Consider the following 16,678-nt stretch of genomic DNA (forward strand, 5'->3'; position numbering starts at 1 on the left):
TGACTTGAATTTATAAAAAATACCAGTCATTCGATGCCTGGCCATCAGTGAAATCGGTGATATCCTGCCATGAAGTATGTTTTCCAGGAATTGGAGTTCTTTCTTCATAAAACTGAGGTGCCCGAGACAACTGCAACACGGTTTTGAATGTTATAGAAGAATTAAATTCTTATAGTTATCTTGTTCCATTTGAGAAAATATCATTAAAATGAGAATGTTTGTAAAAGAAAAGAGAAATACATATTAAGTACAAGTGAGGAAGCATAAATGGGTAATCGCATTACCATAATTTCCAGAGTTGATGTTAGTTCTTGGGAAAAATCTGCTCTTAAAGCAACAATGTTGGATAAGTCCATTAAAATCCTCTTCTTCAACCTTGAGATCTGATCCAAGATCTCCCAAACCAATTTCTTCTGTCGAAAATAGATTTTCCCCACTAAATCTCCATTATTTTTTGCGATGCTCTGCAAATAAAAAACCAACATCAAATTTGACAAAGAGGAATTGAGTAATGAAGGCGGGATTATTAATAACTATCATCAGCCTTAGTGTTTAAAAAAAGTTGGATTGTTAGAATCGTCTCGTAATATATCATAATAAGTGTGAACCGACCCGGTTCACAGTCGAAACCCAGAACTAGGCCCTTCCCACAAAACCACCCGATTTGGTTGTGCAATCAGCTGATTCTGTTAGGGAACTAGGGGTGGCAACGGGCCATCTAGACACAGACCGGATTGGACCCCACCAAACAATAGATTAAATATATTTAAATGTTATTTTAAATAAATAATTATATTTGTATTTTTAAAATATTATTACTAAAATTATATTTATTTAAATATAAGTTAAATATTACTAAAACATTATATATTAAATTTATCTATATAATAACACTATACGGGACGGAGGTCGGGTCCACATCGACCTGGACCTAAATAGTTTTCAGCTTCAATATTTGGACTCAGACCTGACCCATCGGATCCAATTCTTGAACCCATACACGGAATTGGTTCAGGTCCAAACACTGGGTCCCGGGTCAGGTCCAAGTCCATTTCATTGGCACCCCCATAGGGAACATAGATCTGGACTGGCTGGATCGCCAATATTTCATTTAATATTTTTTAAAATTTTTATTTATATTGACCAACAAATGGCCGATCTAGACTGGTTTCCCTACCCCAACCAATCGGGGTTTTAGACCCTAGATTGGCTGATTGAACGGCTAACTATTATAGAGTATTGCATGTACGGGTATGACAAAATAAATTTTATATAGCATCTCAATTATATAATTCATATTTGAATTAATGAAAATTATTTTGAAAATAGAAAAATACGGAATTGAAGTTTACTACAAACTTAACATGCTTCCTTGTTTGATTGACGAATACTGAATGAACCAATACAAATTTGAGACTTTGTGAAGTATTTTAATCAAGTGTTTTATTGTGCACGGATACATTATTCTCCGTGCATTCCCTTTATTTTAGAAACGGAAATTTCTACGGTTAAAATTTGCGATAAAAGAATAAAAATTAAGAGTATGACACACTGCTTAAAAATAAATAATCTGAAATTTTTATTAGCGAGGCATTCCTACTTTGAGAGAAATATAGAATCCAAGTCCCCAGCCTTTCCATATGTTTTACTTCAAATTGGAAGTTATTTTTAAATAAGAAAATTCATAATTAAAATATAAAAATAATGAAAGCAGAATATTTACTTAAAAAATAAAAAAATTTCAAGAAAAAGTTCACACTGTACAGGTTTGGAAATCCTATTTATTTGTTTGAACTCTGTAAGGATGATTCCTTCTTCAAAAAGTGATTCGGATTCTCAAACTCTTTTTTTTTTACATGCGTCATACTCTCTCGTTGATAAAGATAAAACCCAGTTGCATTATGTAAACTCATCGTAAAACTTTTCCACATCTTCTCATGAATCCTGACATTATGTTAGAATGGAGGAACGTAGTTCATATAGCAAACTCCAAATCATTGAGATAAGGCTTCGATGTTGATGATGACAACCATGCATCAAATTTTCTCTTTAGTAGGATAAAAAACATATTGTCTACTTACCATTAAATCAATCAAAAGAGAAGGCCATGGTTTCATGATAATACGAGATTATAAATCTAATCGGACTAGCCACCAAATCGATGAGGATTGGACCCGTGACAAAAATGGTGAAACCATAGGTCGACCTAATTAGTTCAAATTTATAAAAAAAAAAAAAAAAACTATTATAGTATAAATATTAAAGTAAAAATTATCAAACTTTATTTAGCCGGTTAAGCTTATCAAAATATGTTCGTCCAAGTAGCCAAAACTGAAGAAACACTAGCGAAAGTCTTCTTTACAAATATGCTTCAAAGAGGAAATAGTAGTTTTCAAAGAAAAAATAATAATTTTACCTGCCATGAGCCAATTGTTAGTGAGGATATCCAAAAACTGGAGGCCCTCCGGTCGTCAGCCTCAACTCGAACATCAACGTTAGCCTCAACTGATGCAGCAGCATCCCTCCTAATGTCTGAATTCCTCCTTGTATCTGAATTCATGCTATCCTCTTTCTTAGCTTCTGAATCCTCAGAAGAAAGTGTTTTTTCTATAGCGTCTATGAAAGAGGTCGTTATCGTTAGGGTCAAGCCAAGAGACTTAACTATAGGATCCTGCAAGTTTCAAAATACAAGGTCTTTAGAATTTCATTTCAAAATATATGGTCTTTAGAATTTTTTTGGAAACATGTATAATATACAATGAGGTTCCACAATACGTGTAATGTTGTTCTCCCGTACCAAACACCAAGATAAATTTACTTAATTTCATGTCAAGGTATCATGTTGGGCATTACAATTATTGAAACAAAAAGAAACTTCAGGTTGGGCATTAGAAATATTGAAACAAAATAAATTTCATAAAAGTTAGAACTCATACGAATACACTATCAAAAGAAGGATTTGAAATCAAGTTTAGGGAATTTTGAAGTCGGAACAATCTTTTTGGGTGAGATGATTCAGGGTTTTTTTTGAAGTTGAAAAAAATCTTTTTGGGTGGATATTTTATGTGTGCCGTACTTCATCGTTGGCACATTTTGTAAATTTTTATGCAAAAGAACTGATGCATGGATGGTTATTTCTATCTAAAACAGTTTAAACTCTTCATTAATGTGTGTTCGCGAGCCTCACTAATATATATTCACCCGAACAACAAAAATAATATATATATATATATATGAAATAAGAGAAGAAAAACACACACGCACAGACACATGAATGGATCTTAAAAAAAGTCTATTTACCTTGAGCAGTTCACTGATGTCTATTTTTTGCTTTTCTGCGATACGCTCCTCGTCAGAATCAACATCAACCCTTCTTCTTTTACAATTGCCGAAGCAATATACAGAATCATCCCTTTTATCCATAATTCTTCTAGTGAAAAAAACTTCCAGTGTTTTCTCTTCTGTTCTCTACAATTGTTAAAAGAAAAGAAAATGAGTCTTTTACAACGTGGTTAAAAAAGAAAATGCAATCAAGAAAACTAACAAAAAATGCTAAACTTGGGAATAATTCAAGTTTTAGATAGAAAAACCAATAAAGAAAATAAAAGAAAAGTAAGAGGATTTTCTCTTCGGATTGAAAGTTTCAAACAATATACATGGTCAAATAAAACAAGAACATAGATCCCAAGAAGAGAAAAATGTACATAAAAGTAGAAGGAAATCTGTTCCTTTTATTTTAAGCTGGCCCATATATAGTTAAATTTTTTTTTTATATATTTTAAATTTTACCATCAAGATGAACTGAAGAAAATAAACAACATGGCATCAAAAAGTAGAACCAGGAGAAAAGAAATCACTGAATTTAGAACCCTAATATCGTACAATGGATCTAACACAACATCAAATCTCACTCCAACTGTTGAGAATGGAAACCAACTGCAACTAATGAACTATGAACATAACCCACGAACATTTTTTTTTTTACAATCAAACTAATGAAGTGAAGAATATCGCCATTAAATCAAACCATGCAATACCTTTTTAATTTTACATTCAAATAATTTGTATGAAGTAAGAGGAAAATACCTTAAAGAAAGAAGCCGAACTCCAATTTTTGTTGTTAAGAAATATGAGTTACGTCACCCTATTTATAATAACAGGTAATAAGCACTTATATTCTAGAAGCCCAGAATTCTACTTGTAATAGGAAACAAAGTGAGATAATGTACACGTTATGAAATCAATGCAATTACGATTTGTAATTTAATTTCCCGCTTGTAATTCTCTTACAGGACTATTTGGAACTTTTATTTCGTTGATTTCATCGTAATCTTGAAATGAAAATTCATGCTTATCCATTAGAGAGAAGAATTGATGCAAAAACATTGATGATAGGAATTTTAATCAAGAAAGGAATGTGGATTTTGTTTTTTTAATTTTTTTGCAAATTGTTTGATTTTTAAATTAGAGAGATGTGATAAATAATTTACGCTGACATCATAATTTCTAATAGATAAGGTTTCTTTGCACGTATAAGATTCATCAGATTATTTTTTGAATTATAAAATTGGTTAATCGGAATATCTCCTTATAGAGTCTTCAAATAAGATTTTTATGCATATGTGATAACGATAAGATTTACATGCGTATATGAAAAGAACTTAATTATTTTTTAAAAATAATAAAACCAGGCAATAGAACTTTCTTTGTTTTTTCAAAATTTCTAATTACAAATTTTATTCTTTAAAGATACAATTTTATAGGAAGGGATTTAAAAACAAAAAACAATCTCTGGATAAAGTAGTAATTTTTTTTCAATAGACCTCGTGATTTTCATTTTGTTAATATAATTATCCCATAATATCCTTTCCAAGTTACTCATGTTGATTATTTAAGGTAAATCACGTACATTTGCATGTCGGTAGGTTCCAGGCTGTGGTCTGGAAGGAGTTGTTGTAATTTTAGATTATTATTTTTTGGGTATTTTCGAAATTTTATTATATGATATATTGTTCACGTGTGTTTATATTTCTTGATACTTACTTGTTGGAACATGCAATTTAGTTTAGAGATTTTGAATTTGTCATGTTATTACATGATATATTGCTCAACGGGTGTTTATCTTTCTTGATATTAAGTTGGTTTAGAGATTTTGAATTTGTTATACCGAAAGATTTCATATTTCCGTGGTAGTATACTGTTAAGTATTTGGACATTTTTTAGATCTCAAATTTTGGATGTAATCTCTAGACCACAGACCAACCTTAAAAAAAAAAATAAAAAAAAAAATTTAAAAAAAAACTCACTTTGTACGTGCCTGAAAAATTAATATCCTAATATTCAAATTTTTAGAAAAAAAGATTTAGATGCTTTTGGATACGTACAGCCTTTTCCAATTGTTTTAAACTTAGTCAGTGTTAGTAGGACTTTACTATATTTGTGGGATGGTACGAAATCTTAGGTGGGTGGTAGTTTCTTTAAGATATACTATGAAGGAAAACGGTTTGATAGTGCGGTAGCCCTATCAAAATAAGTAAAACCTTACCTCATAACCCATGGAACATTGCAATTCAAGCATTCGAAAACCATTACACCGAACATCTGGGTTTGAATATTATGGTTGTAAAAAAACTTGGGAAAATATAGAATGAGATCATTTACCTTTGATACAAGGTAGTCCCATTAATCTTGACCATTGGATGTGACATTGGGTGGTTACAATTATATTCTATTGACCAAGCTCAAACTTTAAAAGAAATTTTTTTAGACTTTGTGACACATCCAAACTATCAAATTTCACGTCAAATGGTTGTAAAGAATTATGACCACCTTGTATCAAAGGTAAATGGTCTCACTATATACAATTCCAAAAAAAGTAGGATTTCAAACTCTAACAATAATATATATTGTAACAAATTATCTAGACTATTCATTTCGCCCTAAAAATAACTGTTCCTTTCAAGGAAGGGGAAAAGTTCTTTCAATAAATGAGTAATCCTTCATATTAAAGACTAATAAGTTACCTTTATCGAATGGGATTATATACTATGAGACCATTTATCTTTGGTGTAAGGTCACAATTGTTACTTGCCATTAGATGTCAAGTTAGATAGCTTGAGGTATATCTCAAATTTCAAGAAATTGTTTTTTAAACTTTGGGTCTAGTAATTGAAATTCGCTCTCTTGAGGTTGAACTTCAAAAATAACTACACGGTTGCAATCATAAATATATATAAAAATGGTATACTATGAGACTGTTTATCTTTATTATACGGAGGTAGCAATTGCTACTAGTCATTAGATGTCAAACTAGATGGCTTTGAGTGTCACAAAGTCTAATTTTTCTTCTTCTTCTTTTTTTGAACTTTGAATATAGTAAATGACACGCTCACTTCCACCTCATTTGATATCCGACAAACATGCTCGCATTGAAAGCAAATAATCTCTTTATATATTTTTCTATTTCATGTGTTTTCAATTGCAAAAATTAGTAATTGGTATGCTTTTGGCCCAAGCCAGGCCTATTTGCTCACTAGCAAAGCGCAACCCCACTGGGATCCAGAGCGGAAGAAGGCTCATGAGCTAAGCCCATCCCACAACGGGTATCCAGAGCCCAATGAGGTGGTCAACCAAGTCTTATTACACTAGTGATTCTTTATCACCATAAAACTTTCATGATTTCATAAAATGCCCCCATAGTTTACCACGATTTCTACCCCCAAAACTATACGGAAAATTGTTTCATGTGGGCTTGATCGCATTTCTACAATATGTGATCCATAGATATACAATATCCATCTAAAAGATGGTTTCAAATAGGTGGTCCATCAAAAAACAATTGTAACTACCTGTCCAAATGTTTTCTTAATTAAATTATTATTTACAGTTTTCACTTTTCTATTTTTTTCATATTCATGATCTCCATGTTAAAGATTTTATATTCTTTAAAACTTAGGATCAAATAATATTTAAAATATATATTTATTGCCAAGACCGCATTTCTACAATATGTTGGCTGGCCGCATAGTAACCGTGTCCAAACTATAAGGAGTCCTTTGCTCTAGACAGAACGGCCGAGAGGTTATCCTTTTTTTTACAATGACATCACTAATTTATTTCTAGATAAAACAAATATACTCTATAAAATCGTTACAGATACCTAATTACAACTGGGCAAGCTTTCTATGTTTCTCATACGACTTAAAACTTATATGCATCCCCTTATCCAAACCTCCATTCTAAGTGGAGGGCTACGATTGCCCCAATCACAATGTCATGTCCTTACACTATTATTTTAAAATTTCTTTTATATAAAAGATTTTGACACAAAATTTTGGGTGTCAAATACTCTATTAAACTCGCACTTTTAAAAAATATAAAAAAAAAAATATTCCCAATAAACTAAAATGACAAAAAATACCCCTGAAAGCTTCAAGGGGTATTTTGGTCATTATATTTTATCGAAAAATTATTTTTAATATTTTTTATAGGAGCGCCCCCATCGAGAAGATGGCACATACCAGATTTCATATTCATACAATTTGTATTTGAAAAATTAAAAATAAAATTCTCTGAGGCATCGGATCTTGAATCAAACAGTGAGTGGCTCACTTGTTCAAAATTGGATGGCTGGATGATAGGGGAAGCATAGATCCTCCATACTGTAGGGGAAGTATAGAAACCATTCCCAATACAACCTGATAGAAAGAGACCATTTACTTTACTCTTGTAGGAGTATTCTATCTATTTACTCTCTCGGGCAAAATCTAATAGGTGTGGTTTCTATAAGGTTGCAACCTTAAACAATCCAACTAAGGCACACCTCCAAATTGTATCATAACATGTAATTTTGGTGAAAAAATTTATTTGGATTATCTCAAAATCTATTGTTATATCTAATTTTAAAATTTTATGCTCCAAAAAATGGAAAAAATCAAGTAAATCCATAAACAGATGAAAATTTTGAAAATGGACGGTCTAGATAATGTATTGTAAGAAACACTATTTTTGGGACTCAAAATGGATGATCATATTCATTCATCTCAATGTCGATATGATCAATTAGAAGCTTTTTTCAATATTAAAAAAACCTTTTCCGATGGATTTTTCAGGTGCATTTGTAATTCTACATTTTAAGATTGCATCCTTATATAAACTTGTTCCAAATCTAATATATAGTTATTTCAGGGCCACAATTTTTTGGGATGTTACCGCATCAACTCAAACACTAACTTCAATTTCTTGGGATGTGACCGCTTCAACTCCCTCAATCAAAAGACGTATTTGGGAGAATTTTTTCAAGTTGAAAATTTGAGAATCATATGAGAATCACTAGACGATAAACTTCAAAAGAACAAAAAAAAAAAAATAGAAAAAAAAAAAATAGAAAAAAAAAAAAGAATTTTGATTTTTCGAAAACTTAGATTCCCTCTTCCAAAAATTAGATAGTTTCTATTCAATCTTGAGATTTTATTTTGTTCAATGATGTGGAAGTGCATTTTGGGTTATTTATTTTTATTTATTTATTTATTTATACATTAAGATTGGTCTATGAAATGAAGATGTTACATCTCCAAAATTTGTGGAGTCCTGATTCGACTAAAAAAAATTAGGATCTTAAAATTACACCTATATCGGGTTTTACCTAAGGAAGTAAATAGACAGTATACTCCGATTGGAGTATAAAGTCCCTTCACAAAAAAAAAATATAAACTGCTTTCTCTATACCCTTTAAAAAAACAGCCTCAAAGTTGAACGTTAGGGTCGGAAATGTACCCGATGGCCCATTCTGACCATACAATATTAGGGCGTGAGCCATGAAATGTGGCCCAAGGACCGAGCCAAGGCCACAACATGGCCAGCCTAGTTCAGCCCGGTCCGGTCCCCTTATTTTCTTTTAGTTTCCTAAATTTATTTATGTCTGACCCGGCCTGGACTGGACTTAAAAAACCAGGACCCTTTGTTGCCCAAGGGTCATGCAAAGGCCACAACAGCGCCAACCTTGTTTAACCCAGCCTGACCCCCTTTTTTTCTTTATTTCTCCTTGATAAATTTTTCGTTTATCTGGCCGCTGGCTCGACCCTTATAGGGTTAGGGCCTATCAGGGTCGAGCCTGGACCTAAACCAAGGCTTTTTTGGCCCGATCAAGGAGTGCTTGGGCCGACCCTAGAGGGACTAGGCAAGGTTAGAGCGAGGGCGGCACGTAGACTAGTCCTTTGCCAGCTCCATTGAACAAAACCACACAATTTTGGGGGGTAAAATCTAAGCGCTAACAAGCACAAAATACTATTCTTTTTCTTTTGAAAATAATCATGTAGTGATTCTTTCCCAAAATTTCAGATTAAAAAGATCCTCCAAATAGGTCTCCAACTAAGGGAGTACACCTACATGATGCTCCAAAGGAGCATAGTACACAATCTCATGAGAAAGAAATCGAAATTACCTTATGAGTTTTAAGTGACATCTTGAGTTACAAGCATCCACAAGCTTTGAAATGCAATCCAATGCGGCACCAGCCTTTCCCTTTAATACACTTGACCGTTGGGAAGAAAATTGCTCTTGTACACAGTTTTTATGAGTCTATAGAGAAATGAGTCCCCTCTTACTAATTTTTTTTTGAGATAAGTTCTTTTACGCAATTTATAAGAACATATAATCTCTAACATGTAGATTGTGAATATGAAAAAATAAATCGTCATCATCAAGTCTTTTTTCAACTAATTGGGATCGACTCCAGGAATCCTAGTCCACCAATATGCTATATTAAATCATGTCTTTTTGGACTACTTCTAACCACATCCTTTTGGGTTTGACCCTTGCCTTTTTCAATCCTTCCACTTAAACTAACTCACACCTCCTAACAGGTGTCATACTGGGTCGGTGCCACACATATCCAACCCACCTAAGTCTACTCTCTCTCATCTTATCACCTATTGATGCCACACGTAAATTTCTTCGAATGAATTCATTTTAAATTTGAAAAAAAAATTAAATTTAAAAGATTTAAATTAATAATGTCGTAAAAAAAATTAAATTAATAATTTTGTAAATAAATATTTGAACAGTTTCAACTATTATTAGGTTATATCTTGGGGGACGCAAATGCGTCCTCGACTCATGAAAGGATTTTCCATTGCTCTTATGATATACATTCCTGTTATTATAATAAAAATAAAAGTGATAAGCAAATATATATTGCTTTGGCGGGAGTATAAGACGCACTGACAAGATTCTTATGTGGTGCATTTTTTTAAATCGAAATTTTAGATCTACTTAAAAATCACTGGTTGATTTTTTCGATAAGAAAAGGTAGATATCACCCCTGTACAATTGGATGGTCTTCCTACAATCTTCAAACATTAGTTCGTTCTTTCAGACAGGAGTGCGATTTGATTTTTTTTATTTATTTCTTTTGTTTTGAGGTCAGTCACTATGTTTTGAAGTCCTCTAACATGGATTTTGGAGGTGTTATATACGGTTATGTGTCTATGATGTGTCCGTCTTTGAACAGTAGATCGTGTCGGCATGCGATATTTAGCCTCTTATGAAATGTTGAGGTAACATTGTTAGAAGGTTGATGCCCGAAACAATCAAACAAGTTGTAGCTTCAGATGGGTCAAGCAGATTCTGAAAAATCTTTCTTATGGCAAAAAAAAAAATATTTTAATACACCTAATTACAAAACTTAAATATTAAAAAAAAGTGTAAATTGAGCATATCTCTAAACACTTGAGCCCAACCTTGCCCAGGTTCAAACCAGGTACGCGCCCAAGTCCGAACCTAATCTTGTGGCCTGCCTCGCCCGAGTACGAATCGGGTTCACACCCAAGTCTGAACCTAGGTCCTCTTCTCTAGTCTAAGTCAGGGCTCATGCCGAGTTAATCCCAATCTCTTGATTCAGGTCCAAAATTGGGTTTGAACTCAAGTCTATCCATGAGTAAGGCTCACCCCTGGTCTTGGCCACGGTTTAACCCGTGTCTAGTCTAGGTCTAGCCAAATTCGAGTCTAAGCCCAACAATGTGCTATTGCAGTGTGAAACACTATCATAAATGATAGGATGGTAAACCGCGGATTCCAAAACTTGAAACCCTTCGAGTCTAAGCCCAACTATGTGATATTGCAGCATGGAACACTATCGTAAATGATAGGATGGTAAACCACATACTCCAAAACTTGAAATCCATTTTTTCTCATGTTCATGTATCTTGATGTCAAGATGACTGATTTGAAGATATTTAGGCATCAAAACAGCCTCTTCCAGTGAAATTTTTTAGGATGTCTCTGACTAGATTGTTTAAAGCCTCAACTCTATATAAACTTTTTAAAGAAAGAAAGTATATTAAAATTCTAGAGAGTAAATCTGAATCAAATGTTGTTTCCAATGGACTTGGCAATGATGGTAAAGAATCCATGCATTTTGTATAGTTTATTCAAACAAGAGATTTGAAAACAAAAATCTGAGATACTAAAATCCATAGTTTTTATTGGATTCCAAATATCCAAGATTCTTAATTTCTTCCTATCCAAACAGGCTCTTAGAGAGAAAAAGCCTAAAGCCGTTGAGAGAGAATAACTTCAGAGAAGAAAACCGAAAGAGAGTCTCTCAAAGAAAGAAAATAACTTCAAAGAAGAAAACCTAGAGAGAAAGTCTCTAAAAAGTAGAGAGCCTAAAAAAGGTTATATCTTGCAAGACCATTGTAACCTTTGAGTAGATCTGATCTCTTTCTCTTGTGGAGATAACCTGAAAATGTGAACCCCGTAAATCTCAGTGTCAATAAGTTATATTTCTTATTTGCATGATTTCTTATTTGTATGATTTCCTATTCATACACACACATGGCTTTATTTGCAGGATCTTTTATTTGATTTTGCATGATTTCCTACAAATACACACATATCGCTTTATTTGCATGATTTTTTATTTTCTTTTGCATGATTTCTTAATCATACAAGAGCTAAATAGTGGTCCGCCAAAAATGCTATGTTGTACACACAAATGAAATTAAATATATAAAATAAAATATAAAATTAATCAAACTTCTCCGTTTCCTTATATAAGAATGCTATGGACTCCATAGGCAATTCAGATCAAAAATGTCTGGTGAATTTAAGAAAGAGGCAAGATCGTCATCTTGAGATGATGTTGTCACGAGACTTCTGTCAAAGCAAACTTCCGCGTTTGTTATCAAGGGATTCTGGTCATACAAGTCTTGCATGTTTCCTTCCTCTATACTGTGATGGTTGGGCATGAAATTATTTTCATTCTTAGTTGACACTTCACCGGCGTTTGCTTGTTGGGTGGCACGAGCATGGCTTGTGTGGGCCGTGTTGTCGTCGCTTGTGTTGCCACCACCGGGAAAGTAACTACTTCCACCACAAGTAGCGTCGTCCTCACCAGGAAGAGAGGTCGTGAGAGGCTCGCTAGTTCGGTTGTAGGCTTCCCTTCCACCATAGGCAGCATCGGCATGGTATACGTGACTTGAGTGGGCCATGTTTCTACCAAAAGCAACATAGGCCTCACCGGCCAGAGAGGTCATGGGAGGCCTGCTAGTTCGGATGTAGACACCCCTTCCACCACTACCACCATGGGCATAGTATGTGTCAATTGAGTGGCCGCTGTTTCCACAACAAGCAGCATGCCTCTCACCAATGACAGATGTTGTGGGGAGCCCACTAGTTTCGATGTGGCCTTCACTCCCACCACGAGCAGCATGGACCTCACCTACAGGATAGGTCGTAGGGAGCCTGGTAGTTTGGATGTGGGCTCGACTTCTACCATAGGTGGCCTGGGCTTCGCCGCTAGGATAGGTTGTGAGGGGGCCGCCAGCTCGGCTTTGGGCCTCAAATGTTCTGATATTTGAGGTTAGTGGGCCCCGGAAGCCACCGGGCCAAGTTGGAGCTATTATGGAGGGCCAACTTGGAAAAGGTTTCGTGCTGAGGTTCCGAAGTCGTTCGTCATAATGTAAAAGCCTCATATAGTGCTTCTGAAATTCGGAAGGGAGCTTCACAAAATGTCTCCTGAGGTCATAAACGATGTTACCATCACCATTAGAATCCATGATAATAGAACAACTTTCTTTTAAAATTGGTTAACTCAAAAGGTATAATTAAATCCAATCAAAACAATATTTATAGATGTAAAATTGTAATGTTAAAAGAAGCATTAAACATTCACTAGTCCCTTCATTATTCGTTGCTTGATCCTTTGTCATTTTGTCCAACCAAATCAAGGCATCCCAATCAAATTCAGCTCTCCAAATTTCTAACTAAACCTTGCTGCCGAGTTACCTATTTCCAATTGATTTTATTAAAGTTCAAGTTCAAGCCAGTGTGGCGGGACTCAGCCGAGTCCACTCGGGACCAAGGGAGTTATTCAACCTTGCCCTATGTCCTTGTATACCATCTAACCAATAAGTATGTCATATAATATATCCTATCATTTTTTTCTTTGTTTCTATTTTTGGTATGAAATTGGCTCAGTAACTTCGATGAGTAACTCCCCTCGACCAAGGGGCGAGTCCTGACACACTGGTTCAGGCTTTTTTTGATACTTTTGATTCTATAGAAATATTAGTCTCAAGTCCCTATGGTTTACTACTGGCTTGAAAATTCAAATGCATTTGTAACACAAATATGGAATGTAAAATTATTTGACTTGAATTTATAAAAAATACCGGTCATTCGATGCCTGGCCATCAGTGAAATCGGTGATATCCTGCCATGAAGTATGTTTTCCAGGAATTGGAGTTCTTTCTTCATAAAACTGAGGTGCCCGAGACAGCTGCAACACGGTTTTGAATGTTATAGAAGAATTATATTCTTATAGTTATCTTGTTCCATTTGAGAAAATATTATTAAAATGAGAATGTTTGTAAAAGAAAAGAGAAATACATATTAAGTACAAGTGAGGAAGCATAAATGGGTAATCGCATTACCATAATTTCCAGAGTTGATGTTAGTTCTTGGGAAAAATCTGCTCTTAAAGCAACAATGTTGGATAAGTCCATTAAAATCCTCTTCTTCAACCTTGAGATCTGATCCAAGATCTCCCAAACCAATTTCTTCTGTCGAAAATAGATTTTCCCCACTAAATCTCCATTATTTTTTGCGATGCTCTGCAAATAAAAAACCAACATCAAATTTGACAAAGAGGAATTGAGTAATGAAGGCAGGATTATTAATAACTATCATCAGCCTTAGTGTTTAAAAAAAGTTGGATTGTTAGAATCGTCTCGTAATATATCATAATAAGAGTGAACCGACCCAGTTCACAGTCGAAACCCAGAACTGGGCCCTTCCCACAAAACCACCCGATTTGGTTGTGCAATCAGCTGATTCTGTTAGGGAACTAGGGGTGGCAACGGGCCATCTAGACAAAGACCGGATTGGACCCCACCAAACAGTAGATAAAATATATTTAAATGTTATTTTAAATAAATAATTATATATGTATTTTTAAAATATTATTACTAAAATTATATTTATTTAAATATAAGTTAAATATTACTAAAATATTATATATTAAATTTATCTATATTATAACACTATACGGGACGGAGGTCGGGTCCACATCGACCTGGACCTAAATAGTTTTCAGCTTCAATATTTGGACCCAGACCTGACCCATCGGATCCAATTCTTGAACCCATACACGGAATTGGTTCAGGTCCAAACACTGGGTCCCGGGTCAGGTCCAAGTCCATTTCATTGGCACCCCCATAGGGAACATAGATCTGGACTGGCTGGATCGCCAATATTTCATTTAATATTTTTTAAAATTTTTATTTATATTGACCAACAAATGGCCGATCTAGACTGGTTTCCCTACCCCAACCAATCGGGGTTTTAGACCCTAGATTGGCTGATTGAACGGCTAACTATTATAGAGTATTGCATGTACGGGTATGACAAAATAAATTTTATATAGCATCTCAATTATATAATTCATATTTGAATTAATGAAAATTATTTTGAAAATAGAAAAATACGGAATTGAAGTTTACTACAAACTTAACATGCTTCCTTGTTTGATTGACGAATACTGAATGAACCAATACAAATTTGAGACTTTGTGAAGTATTTTAATCAAGTGTTTTATTGTGCACGGATACATTATTCTCCGTGCATTCCCTTTATTTTAGAAACGGAAATTTCTACGGTTAAAATTTGCGATAAAAGAATAAAAATTAAGAGTAAGACACACTGCTTAAAAATAAATAATCTGAAATTTTTATTAGCGAGGAGTTCCTACTTTGAGAGAAATATAGAATCCAAGTCCCCAGCCTTTCCATATGTTTTACTTCAAATTGGAAGTTATTTTTAAATAAGAAAATTCATAATTAAAATATAAAAATAATGAAAGCAGAATATTTACTTAAAAAATAAAACAATTTCAAGAAAAAGTTCACACCGTACAGGTTTGGAAATCCTATTTATTTGTTTGAACTCTGTAAGGATGATTCCTTCTTCAAAAAGTGATTCGGATTCTCAAACTCTTTTTTTTTTACATGCGTCATACTCTCTCGTTGATAAAGATAAAACCCAGTTGCATTATGTAAACTCAACGTAAAACTTTTCCACATCTTCTCATGAATCCTGACATTATGTTAGAATGGAGGAACGTAGTTCATATAGCAAACTCCAAATCATTGAGATAAGGCTTCGATGTTGATGATGACAACCATGCATCAAATTTTCTCTTTAGTAGGATAAAAAACATATTGTCTACTTACCATTAAATCAATCAAAAGAGAAGGCCATGGTTTCATGATAATACGAGATTATAAATCTAATCGGACTAGCCACCAAATCGATGAGGATTGGACCCGTGACAAAATGGTGAAACCATAGGTCGACCTAATTAGTTCAAATTTATAAAATAAAAAAAAAAAAACTATTATAGTATAAATATTAAAGTAAAATTTATCAAACTTTATTTAGCCGGTTAAGCTTATCAAAATATGTTCGTCCAAGTAGCCAAAACTGAAGAAACACTAGCGAAAGTCTTCTTTACAAATATGCTTCAAAGAGGAAATAGTAGTTTTCAAAGAAAAAATAATAATTTTACCTGCCATGAGCCAATTGTTAGTGAGGATATCCAAAAACTGGAGGCCCTCCGGTCGTCAGCCTCAACTCGAACATCAACGTTAGCCTCAACTGATGCAGCAGCATCCCTCCTAATGTCTGAATTCCTCCTTGTATCTGAATTCATGCTATCCTCTTTCTTAGCTTCTGAATCCTCAGAAGAAAGTGTTTTTTCTATAGCGTCTATGAAAGAGGTCGTTATCGTTAGGGTCAAGCCAAGAGACTTAACTATAGGATCCTGCAAGTTTCAAAATACAGGGTCTTTAGAATTTCATTTCAAAATATATGGTCTTTAGAATTTTTTTGGAAACATGTATAATATACAATGAGGTTCCACAATACGTGTAATGTTGTTCTCCCGTACCAAACACCAAGATAAATTTACTTAATTTTATGTCAAGGTATCATGTTGGGCATTACAATTATTGAAACAAAAAGAAACTTCAGGTTGGGCATTAGAAATATTGAAACAAAATAAATTTCATAAAAGTTAGAACTCATACGAATACACTATCAAAAGAAGGATTTGAAATCAACTTTAGGGAATTTTGAAGTCGGAACAATCTTTTTGGGTGAGATGATTCAGGGTTTTTTT

At 33.9% G+C, this 16,678-nt stretch overlaps 1 protein-coding gene across 1 annotated transcript; it reads right to left on the bottom strand.

The window, feature by feature from the left end:
- Positions 1-3,503, bottom strand: LOC148783388 (uncharacterized). Its single transcript, XM_088859814.1, has 3 exons — positions 3,301-3,503; positions 2,417-2,671; positions 1-464 (listed from the first exon to the last, which is right to left on the bottom strand). Exons 1-3 carry the CDS (start codon positions 3,421-3,423, stop codon positions 204-206), a joined length of 639 nt encoding a protein of 212 aa, XP_088715940.1. The 5' UTR covers positions 3,424-3,503; the 3' UTR covers positions 1-203.
- Positions 3,504-16,678: the final 13,175 nt, after the last annotated feature.

Source organism: Amborella trichopoda, chromosome 2 (genome assembly GCF_054954075.1).
Source record: "Amborella trichopoda isolate Santa Cruz 75 chromosome 2, AtrichopodaSantaCruz75HAP2 v2.0, whole genome shotgun sequence".
Lineage (NCBI taxonomy): Eukaryota > Viridiplantae > Streptophyta > Magnoliopsida > Amborellales > Amborellaceae > Amborella > Amborella trichopoda.

What these genes read in the sequence shown, in the direction of transcription:
- LOC148783388 (XM_088859814.1), bottom strand. Translation starts at nt 3,423, where the DNA reads ATGGATAAAAGGGATGATTCTGTATATTGCTTCGGCAATTGTAAAAGA. An exon ending in ACATCAGTGAACTGCTCAAG is followed by an intron (nt 2,672 to 3,300) that starts GTAAATAGACTT and finishes TGAAACTTGCAG; the next exon opens with GATCCTATAGTTAAGTCTCT. An exon ending in TAACAATTGGCTCATGGCAG is followed by an intron (nt 465 to 2,416) that starts GTAAAATTATTA and finishes TTTTATTTGCAG; the next exon opens with AGCATCGCAAAAAATAATGG.